Raw genomic sequence first — 10725 nt, 5'->3', positions numbered from 1 at the left:
ATTTATGATTTTATTTTAAGCATTTATATATTTTTTTAATATTATATATATTCATAAAGAAAAAATCATATTAATACACAAAAGTAATAATAAATAAATAACGTTCAAATAAACATATAAATATGTTTTTTACAAGAAAAAGAATACTTTTGAGTAAAAACACAAATTTTGTAAGCTTAAAAGGGTTTTTTTGCAATCTTTAATTTAATAGCAACCTGAAAACGTATTATTTAAGATATAAGGTGACTTTGTATAAATTTTGATATGAAAAACTTATATAACCAGCTATTTAAGAAGTAAACACTCAGAAATACATTTCTATAACTTTACTAGCTTATAATACAAACTCAAAATTTCAAAATTATTAATTAATTATTTTAAATAAATTGATAATTAAAAGATATTTTTAATTATATAAAATTATAATCATTGATTCAAATAAATACATAAGTTATATCATTTGTATTAATATTATTTTATTTTTTATTCTAATGTTAGTAATTTAATATAATTAAAATAAAAATTTTGAAATTTAAAATAAAAATTCAATTGGTTGATTGACAAATAGCATAGCATTAAACAGAAGGCCTAATATTATAATATGGTAGTATCTAATATAATATGGTAATATATGGTAAAAGTAACTATCTAATATAATATGGTAATATATGGTAAAAATAAACTATTATTATATTAGTATAAAGAGATCGTGGTGTGTTTGTGAAATAAGTTTAATTAACCTCAAAGGTACCAAAAACAACCAAAGGAACAATGAATAGAGTTTTGCGTCTAATTTTTCTCCTGTTAAAATATCTTTCTTTTCTCAAATATCATAAATAAAAATACAAAAAATGAAAATGGCGTTCTAAATAAAACCAAAATGTTAGCATCTAACGATTATAACAAGACACAACAAAAATGAAGTTATGAATAAATGAAGAACTATATGATATAACCTAAAACATGGGGAGTAATTGACTCAATGCCTCTTTTCATGAGCTCATGGTGGTGGTGGTGGTGGTGGTGGTGGAGGTGGTGGCAGTGGCGGTGTTGGCGGCTTTGTAAACTTTCTTCCCCCTTTTTTTAACTTTTTTATTTCCAAGGGGAGGTGGTGGTGGATTTGAAATAACTTTATTACATTCATGAGCTGGTGGCGGTTGTGGCGGTAGTGGTGGTGGTGGTGGTGGTGGCAGCTTTGTAAATTTCCCACCTTTATTCGGAGGCGGCTTTGTGGTTGCCCCACCACCACTTTGACCTGCCCGGGGCACCCACATTCTGACCGGATTCTGATTCTGATTTATCCCACCAGACGATTTACCCTCAATATTAGAACCACCATCCTGATGAGAACCACCACCACCCGCACTTCGGTAGCGGTTCCGCCTATTTCTCCGCCTTTCACCACCCTGAGGCTGCCCCGACAACGGCTCACCCGAGTCATTGCCGCTCCGGCGGTGGCGGTTTATTTGGGCGGCATGATTATGGGGTCCAGTTTGTTGAAAAGGCGGTGGTGCGGCGGCGGTTTTGGCTTGTAGGCTGTTGACCACAAGTCTGTGAGCCGCCACAGCCAGCCGCTGCCCGGAAATAGATCCGGGCGGGTTCTTGTGTGTATTCTGCCCGTTGGATCGGAATGTTGAATTCCTGAATTACAATTATTAATCCAAAAATTATTAGAGCATTCTGAAAATTTGCATTGGTTTTCAAATATTTGATTTTTTTAATATTAAATTAAAACGGAAAAAACACACCTTCCATTTTCCCAATGTTTGGGACCACTGTCCTCATGCCATAAGGCAGGTGTTTCTGTCAAATCATCCTTCGTTACAGTCTACATAAAAAAATAAAGCTGTTACTAAAAAAATAAAAAGTTTTTATTTGAATGACATTTGATATAAGCGTTACCTTTTTTGGTAATTTAACCCCAGGAGGGGGGCGAGGTATATGGGGATGAGGATCCGGAAGGTTGTATATTGCACAACTGAAGGGTAATATAGTAATTAGTAAAATAGTAATTAATCACGTATATACCAAATTAAGGAAATGATTAAACAATTAATTAATTTTTTGGAGTTTACATGACACGATTGTCTTTGATATCTTCTAATCCCTCAATAGGTGATCTGAAAACTTTAGGGCATGGATCCCCTGAAGGAAGAGATAAGTAGCCATTCATTCCATCGCTACACATAACAAAAAGTTTGATAAGAAAAATAGTTAAAAGTGTAAGGGGCGATTTGGTAATTTCACAACAAACCTTGATTCAGGTTTGATTTGTTGGTTGATTTGGGCCCGCTTTTTGGATCCAGATTTTATAGTTTGGTCATCGAGAGAAAATATGTATGGAGAAAGCTTATGTGATATAGACACAAAAAGCATGTCACACATCCTGCTGTTTCTTTGTGTTTCTTCGTTCTTCATAAAGCAAAAATTACAGCTAGAATTATTAGAAGTGAAATCTTCAAGTTTTTTTAATTTAAAATTAAATTACGTAACATACCGTTAAAGTGTGTTCTACTTTTTTCACTTCTTCTAGAAGACGAGTTTCATCTATAAAAGGCAACTTAGCTATACCCTGAAAATAAAACGTTTTTTAGTAAAAAAAAATAAAAGAATCGGAAAGGTTTCAAGTTAAAAAAAAAAAAAAAAAAAGATTAATAGATTAATAAAAAGATTGATGATAAACCTGCCATGCAAACCGTTTTCCATTCATGTCTACTTCAAAATCTGAAGAACAAAAGAAATTTAAAAAAAATTCAAATCTATTTATAAATATATAAAGTAGAAAAAAAAAAAAAAAAAAAAGCTTATTTTTTACATACCTGTTGGATAAAAATCAACAATTGGCGAGTTTGGATCTGTCATTAATTTTCTATATTGTTCTGGAAGTGCATGTGCACTACATTTTCAAGGTGAAAAAGAAACCAATAAAAAAAAAAGTAAGAAAATATTAATCTTCAAAAAAAGGTAAAAGGACGATATTAACCTTGCAGCAGGAAAAACCCCTAGCAGCTGATTAAACGGTTTAAATGGCGACCCAAGCTCAAATTTTATATTTAATTTATTAAGATCCTTGAGATCAGAAGCAAATGGTGCATAATGATAAGGATAAAACCTGAAAAAAAAAATTAGAAATCAAAAATAAAAAATATATATATACACAACAAAACCTTAAAGGGGAAAAATTACCATTGCCATGAACAAACACCTTCATAATAATAGTGCATCACCCAACATAGGCCTTCTGTATATTTTAAAACCTATAAACAATTGTATCAAATAAATTGTCATAAAAGGATTTTATATCATAAAAAATTGTAAATGATTGACAAAGTTTTTAACAATTTTAGAAGACTTACAACATCTCTCCTTATTGCATCCATCTCCTCAATAGTTGTGGCTGAAAACTTCTCTTCATAATACCGCTCCTTCCACCCAGGGGCACCCAATTTAATCTTGAAAAAAAACGGAAGTGAAATTACTTTTATACCCTTGTACTTGTATTATCTCAATAATCAGTTTCTAGTGTTTGCGTAAACTACTTCTTCCATTATTTAGAGGTCAAATAATCGGTTTGATTATTGGATTATTTAGTTGAAATGATGCTGATTATCGAAAGAGTAAAGTGAAATTACTTATATACCCTTTTGCTTTAGCATAATCAATACAATGATTTTAAGATCTAACCTTGTCTTCCAGCTCCTCAGAGTTAAAAGCATCAGACTTTTCACGAAGTACACCCTTTAACCTTGCTTTTAATTCTTCTTTGTTCTCAAATGCCTAAAAACAAATAAGACTTAACAAAATTAAATACAATTTGGTCCCTTGACTTCAACAGGAGTTACTTAAACCACCCAACTTCCATAAAACAGTATATAAAAATAACAAAAACTAAAAAATCATTATAGTTTGGACAGTTTTGCAGTTTTAACCAGTAAACTTTATTTTTTTTCAATTAAACACCATAGAAGTTGCAAACATTTTAACCTCTTACTTATATCAGATTTCACTGCTAATTTTCAAAATTAACCATTTTCACCTGTTATATTATTAGGTCAAAAAAGTTTACATTGGAAAAATAGTTTTATTAGAAAAGAATAAAGTTTAAGGGGTTAAACCACAGAATTTCATACTATATAATGATTTTTTTTTCTGTAAATTGCTCACAAAATAAAGTCAGGTAAATTCACCCTTTAAACATGTTATATAAAGTTTCACCAGTAAATTTTTCCAAATTAACCATTTTTACCTGTTTTATATCAGGTCAAAATGATTAATTTTGAAAAATTAGTCAAAAAGATTTATACTTCTTTGGAAAAATCAGGTTTCACATGTTATATCAAGTTTCACCAGTAACATTTATGGCCTAATCGGAAAAGATAAAGTTGAAGGGGTTAAACTGCAAAACTGCCGAAAATATAAGGGGTTTTCTGTAATTTGTTGAAAAAAGATTTATACTTGTCTTTCATGACTTGTTTCTGCTTCCACAATTGCAGCTCCAACAGTATTCCCAGAAGTCAAACGTGCAACTTTTTTAGCACGAAAATCGATTTTTTCATCATCACATTGCATTGGTCTTTTGTGTTGGATATCAAGTTCAAGGGCAGATAAGTCTTTTGTAGCAAGCTTAACTTGGTGTTCATTTTTCTTCCCACCTTTTCTTGATCGTTTTTGTTTGTAAGGTGAAGGTGAAGGACCACATGCTAACCGTGCACCATCGAACCGGGTGATCGGGACCAATGAGTCCGGGTCAACACATGGTTGACCATCGTCTCCTCTTTTTGCTTGAGCCTTGTCACGTTTCACCCTTTCAAGTTGTTTCTAAACAAAACAAAAATAGGAAATTACAGAAATGGTCCTTCAAGTTATATGGTTTTTTCAATCAAGTCCAATTTTTTTTAATGTGAGCATCAGCTGTTTTTGTAATGGTATTAAGTTACATATTTGGTTTATGTTGTTAAACTTTGAGTGTTAAAAGTTAAAACCATACAAAATTACTATTGTACCCTTGTTTTATATTTTTAATAACTAGTAAAAACGGGTTTCGCCCCAGGTCGGTTTTTTTACAATAAAAGGCGGCAGGGACTAAACATGCCAAACTGTGGAAAATATTGTGGCTAAATTTTGAAGACCACAAAATTTTGTAACAAGGGACCAGAAGTGTAAGAATCAAAAAGTTGAGTGGCAAATGTCTAAAACAAAGGAACTTTACTATTCCTTAAGCTTTTGAGAATTGAAGGACTAAACTTGCCAAACTGTGGAAAATATTGTGCCCAAATTTTGAAGACCACCAAGTTTTGTAATAAGGGGCCAAAAGTGTAAGAATGAAAAAGTTTAGTGGCACAATGCAACAAAAGAAAAAAAACCACAAATGTCAAATTTTAAAAAGTTTTGGGCCAAAAATGTCAAGATTGAAAGATTACTATATACTAATTAATAATAGATATGTAGTGTAACTCTTTAAATTTACTTGTTTGCTTTTGGGTTAATCTCAAAAAACACCTTATAATTTGTGTTTTTTTCCGGATTAAACCTCAGATTTATTTTGTCTGAAAAAGACCTTGTATTTTTCGTTTTTTCGAAAAAGCCTCAACTTTTTATTTTGTTTCCAAAAAAAACCTCAACCTTCTAAATGCTTTCAAATAAGCCCCTCAACTTTATTAGTTTTTCTCGAAAAAAACTCTCGCATTTTACAACTTTTTATGGCAATAAATGACTAAAAGGGCCAGATCGGAAACAATGAAAAAACACAAGGCGTTTTCAGGCAAAAAATAAACTTGAGGTTTAATCTGGAAAAAAAAAAAACACAAAATATAAGGTCTTTTTGAGATTAACCCTTTGCTTCTAAAAGAAAAGGATTTATCATTTTAACCCCTTAGCCTTGATTTCTTTTTCTCTTGCATTTTTTCTTCTTTTAGACAAAATCATGACCTATACCTAAACTTAAAACATTTTTTTTTCTTTTATGTTATCTTTTGTTTTGCTTATGAACATGAACATGAATGATTGAATGAAAAAGATGTGTAAGTGGGAATTTATACCTGAAGCATACGAGCTCTCTTTTGAAATATAGCCTCTTCATATGATCCAACTGCTTGAATAAAATACTCTACTTTAACAAGATCTGGCTGAAACAATAAAAATAGAAAATGGGAATGAAAAACAAATAAGTGCAAATTTTTAGAAAATTTCTATAACTTTCTTTATTAAATCAAAAAAAAAAAAAAAAAAAGATGCATTAAGCAAAGAACAGGTAATCAGTAATCAGTAATCACCTTGCTTGCATCAGTCAAATATCCACCCATGGCCTTAAATTCTTTTTTATATACTGCAAATAGTAAATTAATGGCACCCTGAAAAGGCAAATAATAAGAGTTACAAACGATTTGAAATGTAACAAATAGAATTATAAATAATGAGAGATACAAGAGAGGTTTTAAAAACACACCTCACGAATATCCAATGTAGGCATATGTGGTAGAAAATCATTTCCAACAAAAAAACACAAGAACACAAAATCATCAATTATTCTCTCCAAATCAATCTCAACATTAGGAATTTGCATCTCGTGTTTCAAATACTCCCTAAGAGTCCAAATATTGAGAAACTGCAAAAAAAAACATAAACAATTATTAAAGAATTATGAGTCATTATAGCCCAATTTGTATTCTACATAATTGTAAGAGTAAATTACACAAATGGTCCCTAACTTATTTTTTTAACTCGGAATATCCCCACCCCCAACCTCCCTTCCACCTCACCTTACCTTACCTTACCTTAAATAAATTAAAAAATCAAGGGCAAAATAGTCTTCTTAGGTAAGACATGGACCAAGCACGCAACAAAAACAAATTGTAGGGACATTCCGAGTTAAAAAGATAAGTTAGGGACCAAAGTGCAAATTACCCCAAACCATAGGGACCATTCGTGTAATTTACTCTAATTGTAATAATGTCAATTGAGACAAAAATTAAAATTTTGGGTCCCACACAGAAAGGTTGGACATGGACTTGCACTTGATCTCTTGTTTGAGCAAAAGACATAAATGCCCTCATCATAGAAAATTTGTCCAATTATGTGTACCTGATATGGTTTTTTAGGCTCTTCATTTCCTCCCTTCTCATCAAACTCTCCTGCCTTTCTCTTCACCTTCCCTTTACAACCAGCAGCCATATGACCTGATTGACCACAAACAAAACACTTGCCTTGTTCTCCTTTTATAAATACAACCTAAAACATAAAACAATGAGAACATACATACATACATACATACATACACACATACATACGTAAATTGGACAACATGTGTATGCTAATTTCACTAGTTTTTGTAAGTTAATTATACAACACTTACTTCTCTAAGTATTGAAAAATGAACTTCATGAGTAGCCAAAGCCAACATTATCAAATCTGCATCCTGTAAATTAACAAACTTATGTAACATTGAGTTTAAAGAAAAGTAATTTAAAAAAATAAGAGTAAATTACTAAAATCGTCCCTATGGTTTGGTCAAAATTGCACGTTTGGTCCCTAACATTTTTTTTTGCACTCGGATCGTCCCTGTGGTTTGATTTTGTTGCGTTTTTCGTCCCTATGGTTTGGTAAAAATTGCATGTTTGGTCCCTAACTTTATGTATGTAAGGGACGAAAAATGCAACAAAATCAAACCCCAGGAACGAAAAACGCAACAAAATCAAACCATAGGGACGATCCGAGTGCAAAAAAATAGTTAGGGACCAAACGTGCAATTTTGACCAAACCACAGGGACGATTTCAGTAATTTACTCAAAAAATAAAAAAGAGTTGTGTAGTTATTACCAAACCATATAAGCAATGTCGAGTATTTGGATCAAAACTTGGGAGATTTCTTTGAAGACGAATATATGACATGATCTTGTGTTCCCCTTCACCAGGAACATTTGCATCAGAAAGAATAACCTTCATAAAAATCATAATCAGATCAACAACAATGAAAAATAAATCAAAAACTAGAAAATACTCATAGTCAAATAGTCAAATACCTTTATAGACTTCCATCCGGGATCATTGTTTAATCTTTTGTGGACATAATATTGTAAAGCAATTGATAAAACAGCCATGAATTCGGTTCCTGGTGTAATGACATTAGAATCAAAAGTTTGTGATTCTTTCTTTGGTGGAAGTGTTCTTCCTTCTTTTTCAAACTCTTCCCTCAATCTTTCTTCTTCAGCTGCCTACAAAACATATGTCACAAGTATCAAGATTCAATCTTTGGTGTAAAATATGCCAATTTCAGTTATATTTTATTCATAATGGGTATAATTTAGCTAAAAAGGATGTGGAAAACGATTTAAGAACTTAAAGAGGTCAAAAAAAATCATATCTTGTGAAAAGATGATGTAATTTTGCAACAAAAAAATAAAAACTTTTTGCAGACTTTTGTAAGTAAAAGTAATTTTGCAATGGATCCATTATGAAACAGGTGGTTGTTATTTGATATTGCTCTAAAAAAAAAAGTCAATTTGTTAAATGGGGCCCACACATTTTTGTGATTATATTTATCATATGTGGAATTTTTAAAGAAGTGGATATAAGAAAAAGGTACATACTGCTTCAGCTGCATCTTTAGCTGCTCTAAAACGCCTTGAACGTTGCTGATTCATTTTTGCTCTTGGAGCAACACCATCTAATAAATATTTAAAAGTTAAGCAAAATTTTCCAAATCAAAACTCATAAAAAATATATAAAAATGAATAAAAGTGCATTTAGTAGTTACCAATAGCCATGTAAAGCAGTTTTCGTGGTCTCACCATTACAAATAACCGGTCAATATAGTCAAACACACACTGAAACACCTCACTAAAAGAGGTTGGAGAAGGCTGTATACATGGGAAAATAAATAATTAATCATAAGGTTATAAACATATGAAAAATATATATATAGCATCATGTGAAAAGAGCATTCTGGCATGGTTTCTTGCTTTGTTATATGAATGTTTAGAGGTATATTGTACACTTGATACAATTAAGTGTTTGATGCCAATGTATAATTATATAAAAGGTAAAACATTTATAATGCCTATTCAAAATACTAAGCATACATCAAACATAGCATTGCATAATGTGACTCTTGCAATATGTAAATGTATAAGGCTCATCCACACACTATTTAATCAGATAAGAACAGATTCTAATATATCAAAGTTTTAAAAAAAAAAAAGCAGAAAGCAGTGATACTGAAAGGACCAATAAACTTGAAAATCATAATCAGATCAAGGTTGCTTAAAGCTAATCATATTTCTTTTCTTGAAAACTATAATGATCATATTCGGTTGAATAATTGCACATTTCATCAACCTTGAATCTGATATTTAGTCAATGAAGCTCCCAATTAATTATTTTCAAGGACAGTAAAGCATGTATAGAAACTAATACGAATAAACATATAGAATAAACATATAAACCAAACGAGAAACAACATAAAAAATTCATTCGAAATTCATTACCCGGTCTTCAGGGTGGAAACACGGGTGAATAATTCCATTCATATCGAGATACATATTATCGTACTCGATCTTGTTAGGGTTAGGTTTACTTGTATCCACCGGGATTTTAACGCCGTCGATTACAACGGGTTCTTCCTCTATAACATCCACTACCACCATCGGGTACTTCTCGGCTAACCACCGGTAAAACGCCGGCACGCCCATCTCAAACCAGCCTTGCTATACCCACTAGATAACTAAACCCTAACTAGATTTGAGAAATTTGCAGGAGGGTTTAGAACAATGCTATCGACGCGAAAAGAAATTTGCAGAAGGGTTCATTTACCCTATTCATTTAACCAATATTGTAAATTGATAAATTAATTAAAAAAAAAATCTTCTCTAATAAATAATAAATAAATGAAAATCTTTTTGTTTTGCCAACGGTAGCACTCCTAGCAACTTATGATGTTATTTTTTTTTACTGCCATGTAATTTTTTTTGTCTGTCACATTTGTTAGCATTTTTTTCTTAACATTTTATAAAAAACGGTAACATCTTTAGCAATCTTTGTTTTTTTTTGTTTTTTTAAACTTAAATAAATTATATTTCTTTAATACATAAACATTTTATATTAAATAATTTTTATTTTTTTAACACAAAGACTCTAAATAAAGAGAAAAAAAAAATAAATAAATAACATTGGAAACAGTAACTAATATGTGTTGGGCTTCCTTTTTGAGATTTATTATCCTTAATTCAAAGAGATTCATTTGCTTCCACAGTAAAATCCCCTTTTCAATAAATAGGGTTTCAGTAAACACGAATTTGTTTTCAGCAGAAAAAATATCCTATTTGTTGTATCCTTATGAGTGTTGAGGGGTTTAATAGCTCGATCAACTGTTTGACCAGAGATGTGAACGACCACATCGGAAACACAGACAGAGAAGAAATAAGAGAAGGTGAACTAAGTCAAAACTCAATAGCTAATCAAATCATTGCAAACCTTTCTCTCTCTTCTTGCTTAGCCGGTAGCGACAATCCCTTAGCGAGCCTCCTGGCGAGGGCCATGAGGCGGTGTACAGCAACTGTAGCGAGCCATAGCAAGGGTCGCATAGCGCACGACTCCGTCCAGCCTTGTTGATTTGGTTATATGTCATATTTTGTGGTTATTTTTAATTAAATTTTTTTCATATGGTATTTTGTGGTTTTTTCATTTTATTAAATTTCACATTATGTCTAAATGTAATAATTGCAATAAATA

The 10725-nt window shown here is 31.5% G+C and overlaps 1 protein-coding gene across 1 annotated transcript; it reads right to left on the bottom strand.

Annotated features, from left to right (window-relative positions):
- Nucleotides 1-766: 766 nt before the first annotated feature.
- LOC145030711 (5'-3' exoribonuclease 3-like) lies at nucleotides 767-9806 on the bottom strand. Its single transcript, XM_078979109.1, has 23 exons — nucleotides 9483-9806; nucleotides 8753-8855; nucleotides 8586-8662; nucleotides 8019-8210; nucleotides 7816-7935; nucleotides 7352-7414; nucleotides 7081-7227; nucleotides 6446-6604; nucleotides 6273-6350; nucleotides 6039-6125; nucleotides 4456-4818; nucleotides 3685-3777; nucleotides 3357-3452; nucleotides 3187-3257; nucleotides 2984-3112; nucleotides 2820-2896; nucleotides 2684-2724; nucleotides 2498-2572; nucleotides 2255-2412; nucleotides 2076-2180; nucleotides 1903-1978; nucleotides 1749-1828; nucleotides 767-1641 (listed from the first exon to the last, which is right to left on the bottom strand). Exons 1-23 carry the CDS (start codon nucleotides 9684-9686, stop codon nucleotides 993-995), a joined length of 3243 nt encoding a protein of 1080 aa, XP_078835235.1. The 5' UTR covers nucleotides 9687-9806; the 3' UTR covers nucleotides 767-992.
- Between the last annotated feature and the right edge of the window lie 919 nt (nucleotides 9807-10725).

Source organism: Lactuca saligna, chromosome 2 (genome assembly GCF_052625555.1).
Source record: "Lactuca saligna cultivar CGN05327 chromosome 2, ASM5262555v1, whole genome shotgun sequence".
Taxonomy (NCBI): domain Eukaryota; kingdom Viridiplantae; phylum Streptophyta; class Magnoliopsida; order Asterales; family Asteraceae; genus Lactuca; species Lactuca saligna.
This window is presented reverse-complemented; position numbering and strand designations above follow the sequence as displayed.